At 41.3% G+C, this 21,619-nt stretch overlaps 1 protein-coding gene across 1 annotated transcript in view; it reads right to left on the reverse strand.

The window, feature by feature from the left end:
• erfl3 (Ets2 repressor factor like 3) overlaps window positions 1–21,619 on the reverse strand; it is a 44,065-nt gene that overhangs the window by 3,984 nt on the left and 18,462 nt on the right. Inside the window, exons 2-3 of the mRNA XM_028424409.1 lie at window positions 8,526–8,760; window positions 69–184 (exon numbers count right to left, since the gene is read on the reverse strand). Coding sequence (XP_028280210.1) covers window positions 69–184; window positions 8,526–8,760 — 351 coding nt within the window. The remainder of the gene's footprint in view (window positions 1–68; window positions 185–8,525; window positions 8,761–21,619) is intronic.

A 21,619-nucleotide genomic window follows, 5' to 3' on the forward strand; every position in this document is an offset into this window, starting at 1 on the left:
TTATAACCATGTGTACCCAGACATCATATTGTGTGATTAAAGAAATGGCTAACCATTCAAAGGCTTACCAGTGGAGCCCATGTCAATGAAGGGGTAGTTGACTAAAACCAGTTTATTGAAGTTGAACTTGTAGGTGAACCTTTTTCCTTTGGTCTTATGAAGAATCCTCTTGTTGTAGTAGTATCTAAAAAACAGAACAAAGGAGAAATAAGATTTATATATATATATATAAATCTATAGCATTTCATTAATGTGGACCTCATGTTAAAATATTATTTTGTCCATGTAGTCATAGAGACTATGACAGATGAGGTTGCACACACTTTAATAAGCACAAGTTCTTCATGGCCCCCCACCCCACACACCACCATCAGTGTGGTAGATATTAGAGAGTGTTGTATGACATTTGCACAAAGCAGACCCGGGGAGGGGGGAGGTGAGGATGTGACAGGGAGAAAACAGATAGATGAGGAATGGATGGACTGGGCTGTGGAGCCTGCACAATGATGTGTGTGTGTGTGCTGGGATAAGCAAATAATTAAAAGATCAGAGGGCAATGTAAGCAGTGTTACACAGAGGCTAAATGGCTATTTTCAAGCCTGTGTTGAGAGTGTGCGAGTCGATGTATGCATGTTTGACTGGTGTGGGTGGATTAAAACGTGTCTGTTAGGTCTTACAAGTTCACATGTTGTCAGATGACACAAAAAACATCACATTCTGTCTTTCATTTTGCTAGATGGACCCATCTCTTTATGTAACCGCAAAGCAAAGCCACCAATAATTCAGCCCATCTTTATCTGTTTATGTAATGGCCATTCTCTCTTTTTTTCAAGCTTTCTCTCTTTCTCGTGCTCCTGCCTACAGTACAAGGCTCCACTTTTATTAACCTTTGTCCAGCTACAGCTTTTTATGTAACACCTCTCTGCTTTCTTACCCAGATCCACAACCACTTTATGTAACCTCTAGATCCCTGGCTGCCAACCCTCACACACTAAGCGAAGGAAAGAGGAGGAGATAAAGAGCCAGAAAGGAACTAAATCGGCGGGTTTTTCCATCAGGCAGAGAACATGCTTATGTGTCACACTTACCAAAACTATCCCTTTTGCCCTTGCTGTTAAAAACACATGATTCAAGCACTGCACTTTTCTCATCATGTCTGCATGCCTACCTGCTTTCTCTTCCTCCAGCATGTCTCTGCTGGCACAAGTTAAGTGATGAGTGCTGGCAAAGATAGGGGCTTCAGGGTATGTAGGTAATGTGAAGTTAATCAGAGCCCATTGACTATCATTACACAGAATGGTAGTTATCTAGACGACGGTGTGTGTGTGTGTGTATGTGAGAGCGTCTGTCTGTTTGTTGGTGGCGAGGTGTCGCCCTTCACCCCCTCTTATTATGCTTATTACACAGACCGTTTTTACTCTGGGAACAGACTGTTGCTCTTTTTCATTTGTTCCCTTCACCACCACCCCCTACTCTCTTTATTCCACTGATACCCCCCTGTCTCCCTCTTTTTCTCTCATCAATCCACCTCCCCCCTCTTTATCCGGACTCTCTCCCTGTGCTCTCCACTCATCCCCTGAGGCAATAGGAGAGGGTGAGAGGGAGCGAGAGACACAGAGAGACAGGACAGGCCTGCACTGTTGAAAACATTGTTTACGCCAGGCACAAAGCAGCATGTAATTTCTGCTCTAGGGGAGACACTCACAAGGGTCGGGAAGGAGCGGAGAGAAGCAGTTGGGACTGGGAGGAGAGACGGGCAGGCAGGAAGTCAAGCAGAATTAAAACCACAACAGGGCCATGATCGAATTAGCTGATGATAGAAAAGTCAACAAGCTGTCCTACAGCCCACATGCGGGTCCAATATAAATACAGATTGAAGGATAGAAAAACAAACAAAATCCTATGTGTGCCTAAAAATACATTTGTCTGATCACACATTAAATGACTGTATGTAATAGCCAAACACTTAATAAATTAGTAACTAGTTAGTCAGTTGACCCAGCTGTCATTGACTCCTTACTAGTGAGTACAATGTATGTGGGGTGTCTGATAAGTTGAGGCCAGGGGAAGAAGCTATGACTTACACAGCTTGGATTAAATGCACCCTTCAAACTACTTCCTCTGAGCCACGTTCTGGCAGTTTATGACAGATATACAGAAGGTATCTATAATCCACAACCACTGATCACTGTTTAACAGACCATTTAGAAGATTCAGACCTCCTGGTTAGGTTGTGGTGCCACAAGATATAGCTCTAAAAATCACATACGTGTTTATGTTAAAAAATGAGGAGAAGGTAAACAAGGAGCAATAGAGTGGTAAAGAGCCAAATTATCATTTTTTGGTTCAATAAGCATATTTTAAGTATACCAGCAAGTCCCACAAGTGCATTTGGTCAAACACTGAAAACAGAATTGCTGCTAACGTTCAATCCTAAGATTACAACACTTTGTTATCAACATTTTGCAAATCACTGCTGAAACTCCAGTCATTTTTTTTTCTTTTTTTTAGGTTACGGTAAGTAAAAATACTTTACCGTTTACTTTTTTCAGGTCAGTCCTAAACAATAATCTTTCTAACATTTAGTGGCAGTGATATCTTGGTGTACCTAATAAACTTTCCGCTGAATGTGTAAATTCTCATAAATATAAATCACAAATGCCAGTAATACTGTTACTGTTCTTACACATCTGTCTGCACCCAACTCATGGCATATGTTTTTAGATACACAATACATTGAAGGAGGCAGCAACTTTGCAGCAACTGAAGCTGTGTTTAGAGCACATGGTCACCCATTCGTTCTCCATAATACACCCCCCCCCACCCCTATCGCACAGTCATACGGGCAGACAGACTTTGAAGAGCATTTGAACTCACTTCAAAAGAGAAGAAAGAGATTCTTTGAGTGCCTGTGTTTAGCTGCCCACCGCACTCGCCTCACACACACAACTGCAGGCGCGCACACACACACACACACCTCTAGCATATCCTGTGCCATCTCATTCAGACATACTCAAACACATGGGTGCATGTGTGCCCCCACTCTCTACCACAATGTATCATCTAGGAGATGCAGCTTTATCCCACTGCCTGTTTAACCAAAGAGTAGATTGAACAATCAGTGCAAGTATGGATTTAGGCAAAGCCTTCAGGGAAACAGAGGGGAGGCTTTTTATCAACTCACTTGTTACTGTGAGTAATTCTAGGCCAGGGATTAAGGCTGCAATTACACAGACATGCTGGGGTCCAAAACCTTACGATCAAAGTAGAAAGAGACGCACACTGGAGTGCAGGAACTAAATAGCATTGAATGGACATAGAGATTTTAAAACAGCAGTTTAACCAGAGAAATATTTTCTTGTACCATATCATTACAATACCTGAGTATAATACTGGGATTGTCAGATTTATCAGATTAGACCATTCACAAAAAGGGATTTTTGATAATACACAAACACTTATGTTTATATGTTTCTGTTTAACATTTGTTATCTTCTCCTTCTGGACTTCTTGTTAAGGCCATAAATATATACAAAGTAGTTTTTATTTCTATGAATCAAAGCAAAGTTATGGTTAGAGGCAATCTGCTGTGATCTGTGTTGCATGACAATTTATGTACATTTCAGTACATGAGAGTACATTTGTGCAAGTTGACAAATTTGTAAAAAGTATAGAGGTTTGTGTAGCGCTCCAGGTAAAGATAAAAGGTAACTCCATAAAATGAATTTACACATATAGTTTAAATAGTAAAGGATTCCTTAAGGGCAAAAGACCTGATATCTAGATCAGAAAAACTTTATATATGACATACCACACACACAAATGTGAGCACTAAAAATGAATTGAACCAGCCTCTTTGCATGTGTGTGTGCACAGGCTGTGCCCTGCCTATTGTTGGGCTGTAAATAGGCGCCGACTGTGACAGGAAGTTGGGATTACAATACTCCCCATGCATCCCATGTTTATTTTCTGCCTCTTTCGTCAGCACTGGCTGTTATACACACATCCCAGCCAGATCCTCATCTACACATATGCACACACACACCAGCTGCTCACACTCAGGTGTGTGTTTGTGTGTGCAAATTGCACATGTAGAAGCCCTTTGTGTAGAAGCCAGGTTTGTAAAGTGTTTACTGACTGAAAAAAATGTGTTTGTGTGAGCATGTGGGTTGTGGGGTTGATTGGCTAAGGTGTCACATGTGTGTGTGTGTCTGTGTGTGAAGAGGAGGATCTGGTCAGGGTCCGATTAGGCCAGTCACATGCTCTGTGGGTGCAAATATGTAGTCGAGCACACTCCAGCTCGTGTGTGTATGTGCGCACAACTCGTGTGCTTTCCGCCCTCATAGAAAATAGAAGTCTTATTCAGTCAGGGACAAAGACATACACACAGTGCTCATGTAAGCTGAACACATACATGCTGTACATAGAGACAATGGAAAGACAAAACACACAAGCATACGCTGAACACTAAGTCATACAGAGGTACTGTCCCTGGGTGCTCCCTCTGCAGTTTCTCTCTGGCCCTGGGTGTTTCCAAACACAGAGACCTTCTGACCTACACACAGGCCCAGCCAGTTAGGTGAGTGACAGTGTGTGCATATGCAGCAGTATTTCCAGCAGTGTGTTTAGTGGATGTGGTCATTTTGATACATCAGAACCAGTTTTAGTGCAGCACTTGGGGAAAAAAAAAAACAAAAAAACGGCTGCTGTATTTCAGACATTACACCATCATGTTTTATTATATTACCATCAATTTACTAAAAAAACTACAGTATTGTATCAATGTTCTGGTGTTGTGTTGGCATACAATGAAACAATTGTTCTATTTATGCATGTTTGTCCAGTGGCAATTTTCCAGCTGTGGTGGCCCATCAGAATTAAATGAATGTTGGAAATGAAGCAAACACTCCAAACATGTGTGCAAGCACGCATGCCTGGGTAAGAGTTTGTACAATGGTACGTTTGTGTATGCGAATGTGCACATGTGTTATGTTGTTAATCTTTGCCAGCTGTGCGTGGCAGTCCCCCCTGACCTCTGACCACCATGTTTGAGCCAACGCTTGCTGCTGACAGGAAGACAGGGGGGCTGGAGGTCTAAAGGAGCTGGGACCTCTTAGCATGATTACAGTCATTATCTCTTAAGAATGACTGACAACAGGCTACATTTGCCCTGCTCTGCTTTGTCTATTAAAATAACTCTTTTTTATGAGAGTAAAACAGTAGTGCAAGAAGGCAGGAGTGGACATCTCAAAACATTTTACTCAGGCTGTTTAAGCTAGGACCTTGTGCCTTGCCATCCTGTGTGCTAGGTACAGGGGGGAACCTTGGGCCTTTTTGTAGTACCTTTAAGCCAGCAGCAGAGGTAATCACTGCACTAAATTGACTATTGTTTGAAAGGACACAAGACAACAACACAACAGCACACATTTGATTATGCAATGCCTGAATGCCCTGGATGCTGGTATTCTACAGCATGATTATTGTACAGCATAATTCCTAATATTGCAGCTGAGTGTGAAAGACTCTGCCCAGTGTTAACTAAATGCAAACATTACCTACAACAGAACAGTCAGGTTGCACTGAGCTTAAAGCCTGTTAAGGTAAGGGAAAAACAGTTAAATTCAATAAGGATTTGAAAACTGTGGAGAACAGTAACAAATATTAGCTGTCTGTTTGATTTGTTTTGAACATTTGATTAAACAGAAGAACCCACTGATTCACCAATAAATTAAATAAAAAAACAAGACTGTCTAAGATCTAACGTCCAGCACGTTCACACACACACACACACATTTCTGTACATCTACACATACAGCACAGTGTGAGTGTAATCCTCTCAACAGGAGTGGGAATTTCACAGCGGCCATGGGAGCAGGAGGCTGGAATGACGCATGGGCTGAGGCTGTGTCCCCTCGACGGAAAGCCAACACATACGTACGTGTCCACATGCACAATACAGCAGTCCTGATTAAGGGAATTTCCAACATGTGCACGGCAGACAGGAAAGAATAAGATCACTGAGGTAAATATAAAAATTACAAAGGCTTAGTGGGAAAAAAAGAGAACACTTGTGTGCCTTTTAAAGTGTGTGTGCATGTGTGTGTAGGCTAATTGCCACACGCTGTTTGTCGTCTCCATTATTAGCAGACTCCAGGTTTTCTCCACATGAAGGGCACAAGGTGGCCCGTTCTCCAACAGTTTGCTCCATATGGGGACTGTTAGCATGCACATGTGTGAGTGTGTGCCTCTTTTATAACTTCATCAATCTTTAGTGCCATTAATCCTCTTGCCACATTACTATTGATGTTCATCTTCAGAGCTTCATTTCCAGAGTCTCTTGCAGCAAAGGATCGACAGCGGCTCTGGTGTCAAATCAGGTGACAACATGGATGTGGATGTGTGTCTGTAGTGTGTGTTGTTTTGTTGACTGTCCTTCTCATTCTAAAGCCTGAAATGACTCTCATCAATACACATGAGAAAGGAGACAACCCGGCTGTGGGAGGGTGGATGAGGACACAGGAGTGAATGATGGGGAAACTCTGGGGCAGAAAAGTTGTAGATAATCAGCCTCTAAGGCCACTCCATCAGAGGACACTAAGACCCACTATATATAAGCACTTACTGCAGCCTAAGCTCCAAATCTGTTACAGCTCCAGAGGATGGACTTGCTATAAATACACAGCCTGACCATCATTATCCACATCCACATTCTTTTTCTCTCTAATTCAGGAACACTAAATGCAGATTGCAAGTCTGCATGTTTGTGTGCATTACATGTAGACCATGTTAATTCCTTCTGTCCCCACAGGACCTTATCTGTAACAGAAGTTATCTTAATCCTGCCGGTGTAAATGAGTGTACCTAAGTCTCCCAGCACTAAATTAAGCAATTCAATGTCTTTCGCCTCTTTAATGGCCTACGTGGCTTTCTTTAAAGTGCTTACCCTAATCTTGGCTCTGTTTGTCAGTACACAACAAGCAGGGAATGCAGTGAATGAGATCCAGTGCTTACAACTGGTATGAACTGAACGGAGTTCCCCTGAGGTTTATGATTCCTGTAATATCCAGCTCTCTTGTTGTTTAACAGCACAGATCAGACTGACCGACATAGTATTGTTTCAATCAGTTCTAACTGACTAATATGTATGTATAAGAGTCGCAGCACAAAACAATGGCTGATTTGTTTTATGGGAATTTTTGGCTATTTTGTCAGCCAAGGAAGCAATCTTATTTACTGACATGTCACATTTGATTTACTTCATATTAAGCAAACTACATTCAAAGGTCAGTAAAGCAGATCCAGGCAGAGGAAAACAAAACATTCCACTAGACAATAACAACACTGTGAAGCAATCTTTAGTGATGTCCCAATTAGATCAGAAGGTTGACATCAAAGTATCAGACAAATCATGTAAACAAATAGAATGTGTGTCAAGTATTAACAGAATAGTACACAAGGCACTTTTTAAGTCATTACGTGTTGTGAACTTTGGGTGTGTGACAGCACATTAATGGGCTTGGTTGCGTTGGTGTCTATTGATACAACTGTAAGCAAAGGTGTAAAGGCATGACTGGCCAAATGGCTGAAGGATACAATTTGTTCAGGTCAATGCCACAAGCAACAATAAGTTGTAAGTCAAAAGTTTCTGTGACTGCAGTTGTTTAAGTTAAGGTGACGTCAATGCTAAGAGAGAGAACATCAAGGTCTCAGGGCTAAGGTACATGCAGACAAAATACATCCATCTTTCATATTTTGATGCCTAGAGTGGCCTCCGCTGACCTCCTGCACAGAGAGACACAACCTGACTCAGGTCGAGGCTGTGAGCTGTAAGTTGGAAGAGCCAATAAGAAAGTTTTCATAAATGTTTCGTTGGAAGGAAGTTATTCTTCCTTCTTCCCATCTTCAGTCCCACCTTCTTACTCCAGATCCAAGAACATTCTAAGCTTTTTTTTTCCAGCCACTACTGTCAAATAATTTAGCATCCTTCACCTAAACAACACCGAAACATAGGTCTCTTCGGCTCAAGGTGCTTTCACCATTGTTTTGGTGACATTGTTTGGGTTTCATGCCTTACAATGGTCACTCCTCAAAGGCACTTGTTTTCGCTTGCTCATAAAGTGGTGATGGACTAAAGCCCAGCTAACCATGTAACTGTTGTGTTGGCAGACTGGTTCTGATAGATACAGCCAAAATCCTATCAGCGAAAAGTTCACTCATCAAGCCTGGGTCCAGGAGGGTTTCCAGTATTATGGATTAGCCCTTGGCTATCCTAATTAGACAACATTGTGTAATGTCATGGCAAGATTGTTGTTAATTAGTTATTCAAGCAGGACATGATAAAAGTAAATACACCTCAGTGTAAGGTCTAATGATCTTATCATAATCACGTTTACTGTCTTGTGGCACATCTTGAGTATTTGCTGGTAGCCCACAGAAGAAGAGTTCAATGTCAAGCGCGGCAGCAAACAACATTACCACAAACAGGTACACACACACACAGTAAGCACGTTTCTCTGTGATCTTACCTCAGTGCTCTGCTAAGCTTGTCGTAGTTCATTTGGGGTTTACACTTCCTGGCCCCCCACAGCCGGGCCACCTCATCAGGATCCTTGATGACAAACTCGCCGTAGTCACCCTGCCAGGCGATGACATCATGGTACTCCTCTTTCCTGAGCAGCTCCAGGATGAAGTGCCACAGCTGGATTTGCCTGGAGCCAGGGCTCGACTCAGGTTTGTAGGCCCATTCTGGGAAGGCGAACCCTGTGATAGACAGATAAAAGAGAGTGGAAGGTTAGTGGGGGACATTAGACAGCAACAGTGAATGATGATGCATAAGAGTTTGTATTCATAAATTAAGGTACAAAGACGTGTACGTGCACTTTTATCTTTGTAGTGTAATCCAGATTAAAGGCAAAAGAAAAGATTCAATTACAATTGTAGTTGTGGCTATTTGAGCTGATGGTTCCAAAAGGGAAAAGAGGATTACATGTGTCTGGACAAGTATAGATCACATACAGCAGTGCAGCTTAGTAAGCAGTGTAGAGTGTCCTCATTCACAGTACACAGGTCTTCTTTTTCTTTCATTCTTTATAATTATTCTCAATTTTTCTTCTTCAGTTTGACAGAATAAAGACTGTGAGCAAGAAAAAGAATAAATCAAGAGGTGCCACATAACTTCAACTATCTCCAATGGCATCTCAGATAAAATTAAGACTTTTGTGTAAACCACACTCCATATCTGTCATTAGGTCACCACTACACCACAGTCGCTCTTCACAGGAAACGCTCACACACACACTGAAACTACAACACTGAAAATTATCATGTTAGTGGGCTTCGTGGAACAGACACATGAAAAACGTTTCCACCTCTCCTCCACCTCTTTCCCCTCATGCAGTCATTCTTTCCCTCTGACCGGAGGAAAACAACATGGCCAGTCATCTCTCCTGTCGGTCCCTCCATATCTCTCTTTCTCTCTCTCTCTCCAACCCACCACCCGAAAAGGAAACGCAGAGTAAGAGAAACAGAAAGAGGCTGTGGGCGTGGGTATGTGACTGTGTGCATGAGCATGTGTGTGCCCAAATGTACAAGTTTCAAAGAGTTTATGTGCCAGCAAGTGTGTTTGAAAATGTTTGTGCAAGTCTCCCACTAACATTCTGTCGCCTGGGCGGTCAGAAAGATTTGACACGATTGAGCAAAACAGACTATTAGAGAGTAATATTTAGCCACATACAGCCAGGGCCGGATTTTTTGTTATAAACAATGCTCCTCATAACACGGACAGACACATAACTACGGAAGTTGTCTTAGCAAAGACATCAGTCCGGATGAAGTGCCATGTGCATGTTGTGATGCACTATGTACATGTGCACTTGTTACGCCTGTGTCTTGTGTTTGCCGACTTAAATCAGAAATATGTGGTATTTTGTTCATCTTATTTAAATATTGTACAAAGGAATTTTAGAAACGCTTTAAATTGTAATGCTGCACTCCAAGTAGTTTTTCACTCCCCGTCACATTTTTTATTCACTCTAGGCTCAGTTTCCACTGCAATATAAAGTTCTGCACCTCCATGGAAACAGCACAATTGCAGTACAAAGTGGAGAAAACTTTAAAAATGTCTTTTTATCTGCTGTATATTAGTCATACTGCAATGAAATATACTGAAAATCTTTATAATTGATTTTAAAAAAATTAATATTTTAAAGTCTCTCCAAACCAGTTTTTATCTATTCTGCATATTAACTGTAGCAAGGCTTTTTTCAAAAGTTTTTAATGGAATCGTTTAAGATTTTATTTTTTTAAAAATTTTATATTTTGACTAATTTTTAAATGATTCATCTAGACCTAAAGTGGTGTTGGTGCAATTATATAGTTAAGATTGGTTTACAGTCTCTTTTGTCCCACACAATGCATTCAGTGACCGCTGGAAAGTTCCAACTCTGATGTTCCCGTTTTTATATTTTGTGGTTTTTTATAATGAAAATGCATTCCAAGTATGAACAGTTTAAAAAAATGGCCTTATGATCATTTTACAAGGGGCACTGGGTTCTATTTTTATATTGTGCGTTGGGATGACATGAAAAGACACATAAAACAAACACAAAGCCAGTGTTTGCAATGTATTAACTGCACAGCATGTTAATGGCAGCAGAGGAAATGAGACAGGCTGGGCTGGAGGATGGTTAACAAACAGGCCCAAATCATCAGATTATGGATATTCAAGCCTGTCGATGGATTTGCTGGATGACAGCCTGAAGCAGCGATAGATAGCCCTGATAATCTCTTCGGCACTACCCTGCTTTTACCATTTAGTCAATGTTGCATAACACTAAATAATGTCAATAGCACATCTGCCGAGCATCTATAAATCTGTAATCAAGTGTTCCTACTGGAGTCTTTCATCAAATTCTATTGAACTTCCTTCAGATTTCCAGTTTTTGGTTAAAAATAGTCTGAAAGGAAAGTTGTGAGTTGTTTTTACTAATCTAGGCTACAACAAGTCATTTTTCTCTGTGGCACGGTCAATGAGTCACTCAGTTGTACAACCTACTCAGAAGTCATTTTGTGATTGAAAATAAAGATTTCTGACTCTATATACAAAGGCCTACACATTTTCCATCGATAAATTCCAGACAGATTTTCATTAGGGGTGATTATTATGTAGCTAGTAGGAGGCTAGCAGCAGCTGTGAAGGTAGCCACTTTATTTAACTACAGATTATTGTTCCTTATAACAAACAGCACGAGGCGTGAAATGACCATGGGTGTAAAAACTGCAAACTGTGTCATCTGTCTGCAATTTCTCAGACTTTCCAGGGCTACATATGTAGGTAGCAGTTAAAATGCAAATTACACAACACTCACTCGCTGTCATTTTATTTCCTTTTTCTCTTCCCACCCTCCTCCTCCTCCTCATTTTCTTTCAAACATTCAAATAAACACTTGTGGCACGATCAAGCCATGTGTGAACCACAGTTGTAGAGGAACTAACCAGCAGATATAAATTCACAATGACTTAAATCCTGCATAAAAAAAACTAATTAAAAAACAAAACACCACTACACACTCCAGCTATAGAATCTTTACACAAAGCTTCTAGACAAAGGATATAACTTTGAGAAAACAGGTAAAGTCAAATCTTCAATGAACAAAGAATTGACCAGCCAAAGGAACAACAACTACTGATTACTGATTTCTCAGGGAGCGGTTGTTAATTACAAAGCCTCAGCAAAGAAATAACACAGTATCACTGCTTTCATGCTGATACACCAAAGATTGAACAGATATCTGTAAAGATGAATCTGTGATGTTTTTTCTTGACTTTGGCAGAGGTCACAGTGTCTGTGTGTGTGGGTGAGTAAGAGAGAAAGAGCATAAAGAGGGGACATTTTCTATCTGAATGACACATAATCAGGGATCTTCCATGTTAACATTTAACATTGATATTTTAATAAAATGTACAGGATAAGATAAAACTTTAGGCATCCCAGGTAAAATTCTAAAAAGTAAAAATCTATATAAATTCTATATAGTATTCTGTATATATTCCTAAAAGTGGGATTGGGTATTTTAAATATTGTGTAAAAATGTTTTAAGACTAAATAAAACGTTTATATCTAGTGTGCAAGTTTTAGGCTAGATCCACCCACGAGAGGTGGATCTAGCCGGATTGGCTCAAATGTGGCTCAGGTGTGAACGCAAATGTGGCTAGCGAATCCGGCTAGCAACATGCTACTTCCGGTTCACGGGGCGCCACACGGGACAAAAAAACGCACGACGCATGCGCACACGCGGTCCTACCGTGGCCTGAACGGACTCTGGACAGCAAACACGTTGGATGAAGCCGGATTGAGTGCGGACACAAGTGTGTACTCTAGCTGGAATGACTTTCTCCAGTGTGAACAGGGCCTTTGAGGATCAAATCTGGCTAGCACACACTTGTGTCCGCACTCAATCCGGCTTCAGTTCAGCATGTATGCTGTCCTCCAAACCACTAGGTGGCGCCTCGTAATATACAGAGTCCGTTCAGGCTGCGGTAGGACTGCGTGTGCGCATGCGTCATGCGTTTTTTTGTCCCGTGTCGCGCCACATGAACCGGAAGTAGCATGTCACTAGCCGGATTCGCTAGCCACATTTGCTTTCACACCTGAGCCACATGTGAGCCAATCTGGCTAGATCCACCTAGTTAAAAAAAAAAAACATCTGGATAGGCCCAAATCCTGCGTTAGCCAGATTTTTTTCCCCCAGTGTGAACGGGGTATAGTGTGACAGAGACAGAGGAATGCCGAGAGCAAGAACAGGTGTCTTTAGTCTTTCTATCCACCTGGAGTCCAACCAGGGCTGTCCTGACTCACACTGGATCAACTCTCACACACACCTACACCCCCCCCCCCCCCCCCCACACACACACACACACACCACCACCACCACCACCACCACACTTAACCTCTCTGACCTTAGCTCTCCCTCTAGTTGGCTCCTTTCCCTTCCTCACCCCCCCCCCGAGGGGAGACACCAGATAGCCATTACACCATGCATGCACAAGCCTCTCACTCACACACGTGTAGACAGACTCCTCTGCATCAATAATGTAGAAACTGGTGTGGAGGGTTGAAGATAGGGGTGTGCCTAATCTCTGCCCTGGGACACAAGACAGAGTGCAAGTGCATCAAAAAGTGTGTGTGTGTGTGTGTGTGTGTGTGTTGTGAGTTTGTACAAGTGGGGGGCAGGTGGTAGAAAGTGATGCGAAAGAGGATGAAGGGGAGAGGGGGGGTGAAAGAGAAGACGGCAAGATGAGATGGGGTGAGCTGTAGGACAAAAAGAACAGAGAAAAAGTAGGAGAAAAAGAGGCGTGGGAGGGAGAGCTGGGAAACAAGAGTGGGAAGAGGGAGAAAGAGAGACAATAGCTAGAGTGGGAGAGAGGAGGGGGTGGATGGAGGGAAGGAAGGAGAGGGGGGATTAAGGGAGCGATGAGATCATAGCTCGTCTGGTAGTCTGTTGTCATCTAGGTCAGATTGCTTATCCCCCCCCCCCCCCGTTCCTCCTTCAGTCCATACTTCTCTTCTTCCCGCTCCTTTTCTCATCCTCCTCCTCCACTCCAGGAGTGCGGATGCCTCTTTTCCTCTGTGTGATCTTGGTGGCAGGCCCCTAGCAGACTTCTGACACTGCTGCTATTCCAGTTATGTGTGTGCTCACAACTTAAACAATGACCTTTACTCTTTCACACAAACGAAAGAAAGAAAGAAAGAAAGAAAGAAAGAAAGAAAGAAAGAAAGAAAGAAAGAAAGAAAGAAAGAAAGAAAGAACTCAAAGAGACCTGTTTTCTAATAAAATGCTTAATAAGTTAATCGAACTGACAAACAGCCATACAGCTGGATCACCAAGCTGGGACTTCACTGCCAAGAAGCACAAGAGCTGATGGGAAAGAGGCAGAGACAGATGGGCATTTAGACAAAGTATTAGAGTGAGAAAAGAGATGAGGAGGAGAGATTCCCAGTGCAATGAGCCCCACTCAGAAGCAAATCAACTGACAGGGCTGTGCCAAACTAACAGTGGAGTTGCAGACTCAGGGTTTTTCATACGAGGCCAGGGCCTCTGAACAGCCATTAGCAGCAGTTACCTGGCACTGTATAACTTTAACCCAGCTCAGCTTTAGCATGAAAGTGGGGAAACGACAAGTGCAAGTGTGTGACGGTTAAGAGGGTGAGGTCATTTTCGGCTCGGAGAGTCTGTAAAAGCACTAAAAATTGAGAGACAGTCAGTATTTGCCTATACGACATTTGACACAAGTACACAAGCCTAGTCTTTGTCACTGCTGCTTGGATGAGTGAAACAGCCTTAAGCAGTGAGCAGGAGAAGAAGGGGCAAGACGGAAATACAAGACCAGAAGGTGGACAGGAGGGATGGAGAAACAATAAAAGACTTTGAGGATGTGACAGAGGAAAGTAAGAATGAAAGGAGGGAGAGAAAGAGGAGGGTAGGCTCCATAGGAAGAGAAAGAGAAGGGTAATCAGAGCCCCCATGCCCGAATCCCAGAGTGTCTGGACTCTTCCCACTAAGTCCATTAAAAATTCATTAGACCAATACTAAAGGAAAACTGGAGAGTGAGATAGATGGACACATAGAGAGACATACAGCAACACAGCAAAGTGACAAATGAAAGAAGTTGTAAAATTGAGAAAAAGATAGGTAGGAAAAGGTTTCTGAAAGAAAGCATTTATACACAAATTGAAATTTTCTTTCTTGAATATGAACTTGTAAAGACAACCTACACGATCAAACCATAAACAGATAAACAACTTCTTTAATCTGATGAAGCTAGTGGGCACGATGTCAACATCCTGGCCTCATCCCAGTTAACTAGTTACTATATTTAACTTTGTATTATAGTAAATTACAAAAAGTACTGGCAATGGGCATATTGAAAGAAGGGAAATTTGGACACATTAATTTCACTTATTTTATTCCTCTCTTAGTACAAACTTCTATTGCAAAATTCAATTTGAGTTGTGAACTGGTAAAAACTTTTGCATTATCACAGAATGCATTTTGATGGAAGGAATGCTTACAGTAGATGCTGGACACTTCACATGCACTAATTTTAAATTTCACAAACTGTGGATGAGTTAGATATTTGATTGATTGCAGAGGTTTGTGTGTGGTTCTACTGTGATGCAGTGAGATTTAGTTGATAGCTTGTTATGAATAATCCAGATAGACACTACTTTCCCCTGGAGGACTTCTTGTTGGAGGTCCTGGCTGAGCTGAGGACATTCATGCCCAGTGCTTCGTCTGAGTGCCATGAGAGGTTAAACACACATCATAAACAAAAACATGCAAGCCTAGATGGCTGCTTAACTTAAAAGGTTTCTCTAGGTTTTTACTTGCAGCCATAGAGCTGCAAAGGGCAGAAATAGAGAAAGAGGAAGAAAGAGCAGAAGAGAGAAGAGAGCGCTTTGTGGCCTTGGACGGGCCAAAAATAGCGCCACACACACACTTACACACACTGGGTTTATTGTTCAACAGTGGGTGAGAGACAGAGAGAAATAGAGAAAGGAGGGGGGGGGAGAGAGAGAGAGAGAGCACATCATGGATACGGAGAAAAGGGAAAGTACAGAAGTGCTGAAAGAGGAAGAGGAGGAGGCAGTGGGGAAACAAGTGAGACAGAGAATAGGAAGAAGACATGATGTAAAATGCACAATTTGCTCCTCTCAGCTCAGTGCTGTAACGCATCTTCCAGTGAAAAGACAGACGTCTTTTCCAGGAAATTGAGGGGAGGAGCGAGAAAAAGAAAAAAGGCACAAGCGTCCATAGGGATCTTCTCTTCCAGGACAAGCTTCTCTCCTGCAGCCTGTCACATACTAGCTTACATGGTTTAATGTGGGACTGTAAAGGGCTAAATCAATACCCAACAGTAGGCAGTAGGACTGAAGTAAGTGTTTTTTTCAGTTTTAGCCTTAGATTATTATGATGACTACTATTTAGATTTATTATGAAATCAACACAAGGACATTAAGAGATCACTTTATCCACTGCTAAGTCTCAGTCCATGCGTTATGTACCTTTTAGTGAATTTAAGAGCATGCAGGGAGCCACAAGTTTCATCTTAATTATTTTACATTGGGCTAAATTTCAGGTATTGTCAAGGCAGGGATTAGGATATGAGTCTGATATTAGATTGCAACACTAACTCAAGAAGAAGGTTATAAGTCGAAATAATGACACCACACAACCATGGGATATTATTAAGATTGTCCTGCCGCAGGGTGTGCCTCACATGATGTGATCTCATGTAAACAAGTGAGTGTGGTCCAATAACTTGCTGAAAGGTTAGTACCTTTGCTGTGAAGAAAAACAAAAGCAGAGGGCTAAAAGGAGAAAAGGTTGTAGAGACACAGTCAACATTTCCAGTTTTGCCTATACGGGAGGTTAGATAGACAATATGCTGATTGATATAAGTTAATTAGCATATGGATGTAATGCTATGTAATGTGGTTAGAATGTTTAAGCATTATGGGTTAATTTGAGCAAAGAATAACAATTATCTATAGTCAAGTGTAGCATTTGCAGACAAGGGGCTTTAAATGGTAAAACAACATATACCTTAACTAACTCAATAAATATTTAATCACCTAAGACCATGTGCTTGGTTTCCTGAAGACGCTAAGCCTGTTGGTGAGTGCCTGAATTCAGGCTATGGGGACACAATGGCATACCCATGTGGGATATGTAAATACACTTAAGAGAGCATATAACAAGCAACATATACCCACACAACAGGCAGTTAACATGGGAGCTCCTACAAAAAATGACACACAATTCAGCTTTCTCACAGGGGACCTGACAGACTAAAACAGCAAAAAAATCACTGGCACAGAGCACTGTCCATGCACAAACATACACACAGCACCTAGACTGCACCAAGCACTCTCAGGTAGGCTGGACAGCTGGACTTGTCTTAGTGTAATCACCCTCATAAACAAGTCTGGTGGGAGAGTATGTGTTTGTGTGTGTATTGGTTCCCCAGAGTACGTTAAGAACAGTAGAATAATATTGTGTCAGTGAGACAGGAGTTCTGTTGGTCTCTGGGCACTGTTAGGTATATTTACTCTCACAAAAGACGCATGGCTCCCAGGACATTAAAATTCCATGTAGACACCAATACACATATAAGGACTTCACATGCTTTACTGGCACACAGGTAAAGGTGCACAGGTCCAAGATCAAAACTTACACCCTGAGATTTTGGAATTATTCAGCAAATACAGTAAAATGTACCAAAAATATTAGTTTTAACTATTATAAAAATTATTTACTATAAATGTGCTTATCAAGCAGCAAAAAAGGACAAACTGTGCAGGATTCAAAACACAGAAGATATAAGCCCTAACCCCGTACGCCCTAACACAACCATGTTACAGGCCACAGGCGCCTCTCTTCTCCTTCACTCTGTCTACCTAACTCACGGCCTGGTGTTAATGTACTTCTGCAGCCAACAGATTGGCAGAGAGCTGCCAGTTGACACTTCACCTCTGGTTCAACAACAAACTGCCTACACACACTACTGCCTGAGTGCCTATCTGTGTGTAGGAGCATAAGGGGTCAATGATTAATTTTGACAAATTATTTCAGGATAATTTTAATATGATGTATATTCTTGTTTTAATCGAACTAAAAAAAGTAACATAACTGATTTTTGCGTTGGGTTTTTACTTCACTGAAAACTGATGACAAATGTTTAATAGGTATTTATAATTTTTGTAGGTGGCAGCCCTTTTATATTTGTGCTTTCTTGTTATTAAAATACCTTTTACTGTGCTGTGAGTAGTACTCACAACATACAGCTGGACTTTTATTACCCTCTGGAGGGTTAATGAGTCAAAAGGTGACTCTGCCGCACAGTAGCACATTAGATATATCATTTGATTGTTGCACATCTGTCAGGTGGAGAAGGTCTGTGTGTGTGTCTACTACATGGGTGGTACTTTAGTGAGATGGTTTCCTGGAATGTGCCGCCAGAGCAGGGCAGGATGTCAGCAACTGTTGTGTGCACCACAACAACAGATCTGTTTCCTGTATGTGTGTGCACACGTCATTTCTGATACATACTCTAAAATCTGGCTAGAATCAAAACCATTGGAGGAAAACGACACAATAACTATGCAGTGATAATTGTATTGCTCAGAAATTGCTATGTTCCTAGAGGAAAAAAACAATTGCAAAGATTCACTTTAAAGAGAACAGAATATACACACACACACTCACACAAACACTTGTTGCACTAGACCTCCTTTAAAGCCCACATGGGCCATGTGCCAGTACCAGCTTGTGCACGTATATTATATGTATATATAAATGGTATACTGTATTTATACATGCACATGACACCAGGTACTGCAGAATCCAAACAGAAATGACACTGACACACACAGACCTGCTGAAACTATACACAGAACCAGAAAAACAAGTGCACAATAACAACTACAGACTAAAACACCCTGTGTGTGTGTGTGTATATTTATGTGTGTGAGTGTGCGTCAGTGCTGACTCAGTGTGTGAATGTGTTTGTAATTCAGCCTTCACAACGCAAACTCTCCTCCATTCTCTTGCCTCTCTCTCTCTCTCTCTCTCTCGCTCTCTCTTTCTCACTGTCTCCTAGCAACCAGACACTTAAGGCCTAAAAATAACACCCCAGAAACGAACAGAACAAAAAAATAAAGCATAAACGGCAATTAATCCTTTAGGTCTGGAACACGGACTCAAATAGCCCAGGTATTAGAAATGAAAGAGCAGGGCAGGAGTGAGCAACTGAGAGATAGGAGGCAGAGGGAGTACTGGAGTGGGAGGCTGAATCTGCCAGCAACAGGTAGTCGTCAGGAGACAGAGTTCTGGACTACATGACAGTTAGTGTGTGTGTGCATAATGTGTGTGTGCATGGCCACGTATATGTCCCCACTGGTAGACAGAAGTTTTCCACCCTCTCCAAAAGCTGAACGAGGTAAACACAGACTCCAAGCATAACCCAAACCAGAGGTAAGCAGCAAGCTGGCAACAAGACTTGAAAAGAATCAAACACGCATCAGCTATTTTTCATCATGTGACATCTGAGAGACACAATGGAGGTAGCATGAAAAGACAATGGAATGCTTAAACTTGCTCAACCTCTTTGCTGCATTTTTAATTTGTTTGTAATTAGTCTATAAATGATGGTGTTTCTACTGGTTAACAGAAATATCTCAAAAGAGGGTGCTGTCGAATCATAAAAGGTGCAGTAGCCTGTAGCCATTTAAAATTATCTCTATAATTTAAAACACTGTTGTGTTTAGTGTGAGACAGTCGCTTGCTGACTCTGTCCCAGTGCTGGGACAATCTGAGTCATTCCGTTATAAATGGGTAAAATTGGTTTTCTCAGGCACACAGAAAATTGTGTTCAATATCAGTGTTTATTAATGTAAAGAGTGCAAAAAGTCAGTTTGCATGTCATTCCTCTGCAGGTTTTCCTCATTTACTCCATCAATCCATTCAAAGAAGTAGAAAACAACTACTTGGCTAACAACAGTAACAAGAAATAAAAATAAGTTTAACACTGATTTCTGTTGTGTAGCTGTGACCCAGAATATTTGGACAAGCCTCGGCCATAGTTATTAAGTCCAGTGTAATCAGTGCAGTGGGTGAGAGTTGCTATAAATGATGTGTGTGTTATTTCACATCATGATTTCTTCCTTTTTAGCAAGCCAGTGTTTCTTTTTTTCTGTCTCTATGCAGTACTGTGGGGCCATGCAACTCTCAGCAATGATCCTGCAAATGTCCTGTCATAACAAACAGATGTAATGCTGCTACTGAGGCCTGCCTGTTCAGAGAGGAATCTTCTTCTTTGAAAGCAGAACCCTGAAAAAACTATGACATTGACATATTCAACAAGTGTCAGCCCGCGCTGATGTACATCAATCTGGCATAGTGTTGGCATAGTGTTTGCTTGCACAGAAAACAAAGGCTGTGGGTGTGCATCATGTACTGCCTGTGTGTGTGTGTTTTTGCCAACACGTTGCGCGTCAAAACCTCTGTAAGGTCTCAATCTATTTAATGCTTTTATTGTGATTTTTTTTGATCCTCCTCTTCAAACTGCAAGGAATAAACAATGTTACGAAACGAAGTAAAAGACAACTGAGTCACAGACACACATAACAGGACAGAGGCCGGCTATTTAGTGCCTGAAGCACACACATTCCACAGCAAATTAATATTCTGGACATGTGAAACCATGTAAGAGACATCACCAAAACACCTGATCTGTACACCAGGTGTCTACTAGTTCTGTGTTTGCTGGTGTCTATTTTTCATTTAAAATGAATGTTTTTTTTCCAATATTTTCCTTGAAGTAAGAGATGAGCGCCAATCTCTACACAGCACTGGTGATTTTGACTTACTGTGGCTGCAAATGACACTCAGGATTTCTTTGATCAATTACTTTATTTGTTTAGGCAGATTGGGGGTGGTCATACATTCTAGAGCCCAGGGGTTGAAGGGTTTTCTTTACAAAAGTTTATATATAAAAAGACTCTAATTCAAATCTCACATTTCAGAACTTTATAACCACTAATAGGTGGACAGGAATAAACTGACAGCCTGTTCCATACAACAAAATACAAGCAAGCTTACAGAATTCAAATCCTTTTCAGAAGCTTGTAAAATGCATCTTAACATTTAACTAAACAAAAATACAGCACATAACGACATATAATGTAGGCCTGATATCTGAAAATAAATGCCATTTTGCTCTCAAGCCTGTTAACAGCTATTAGACCGTGTCTAAAGTAAACGTAGTTGCTGGTGACCACGTATTAATGGATCCTACACAGACAGCACAGCACGTAAGTATTTCTGAACCCCTGACACATTTCACTGCATTCCTAATGTTGTCAGTCAGGAAAAACTACAGGCACATGGTAAGCCCAGAGACTCAGTTTGGTACTATATGTCTATATATTATAGCAAATCAATTATTGTGCATCTTCCTAAATATCTAGAAATGGCCCCATGCAATGTATAACGTATCTTCTTTTCCTGTCCAGCCGCAATTATTTATTATTGCTGCTCCCGAGAAAACATAGATGGACATTATTCTCCTATTAAAAAGGAAATATTTCTGTCATTTTACTTCATGTTGCTTATTCATCTAGAGCAACCTTTGAAATCCAGATCACACAACAGACACCAAAACAAAAAAAAACATCTTCAAAGACTGGAATGGGAAGCCTGGGGATGTGCTATATGTGTGAATGTTTGTTATGAGCTGCATGTTGTTCAGATTAGAGGTGAGAGTGGAATAGGTTACTGGCCTTGGGGAATCATGTTTTTCTCACTGCTCTCATGCTGCTTAACTGTGCTGATGATGACTTGCATTCACATGTAGTGCAGACACATATGTGTACACACATATACACATATATACTCTATATGACACACATTTAGGCAAAGTGTTTTATGTGAAAAAACAACGTTTAAAATTAAAGAGATTAAGAGTTTTTGTAAAGTGCTTGTTTACAGAAATCAACAGGAAGGTGAGTGCTTTGTGTTGACCAAGGTCAACACTCACAGACTTGCTCCTAGAAGAGTAT

This window comes from Parambassis ranga, chromosome 16, assembly GCF_900634625.1.
Source record: "Parambassis ranga chromosome 16, fParRan2.1, whole genome shotgun sequence".
In the NCBI taxonomy this organism is placed as follows: Eukaryota; Metazoa; Chordata; class Actinopteri; family Ambassidae; genus Parambassis; species Parambassis ranga.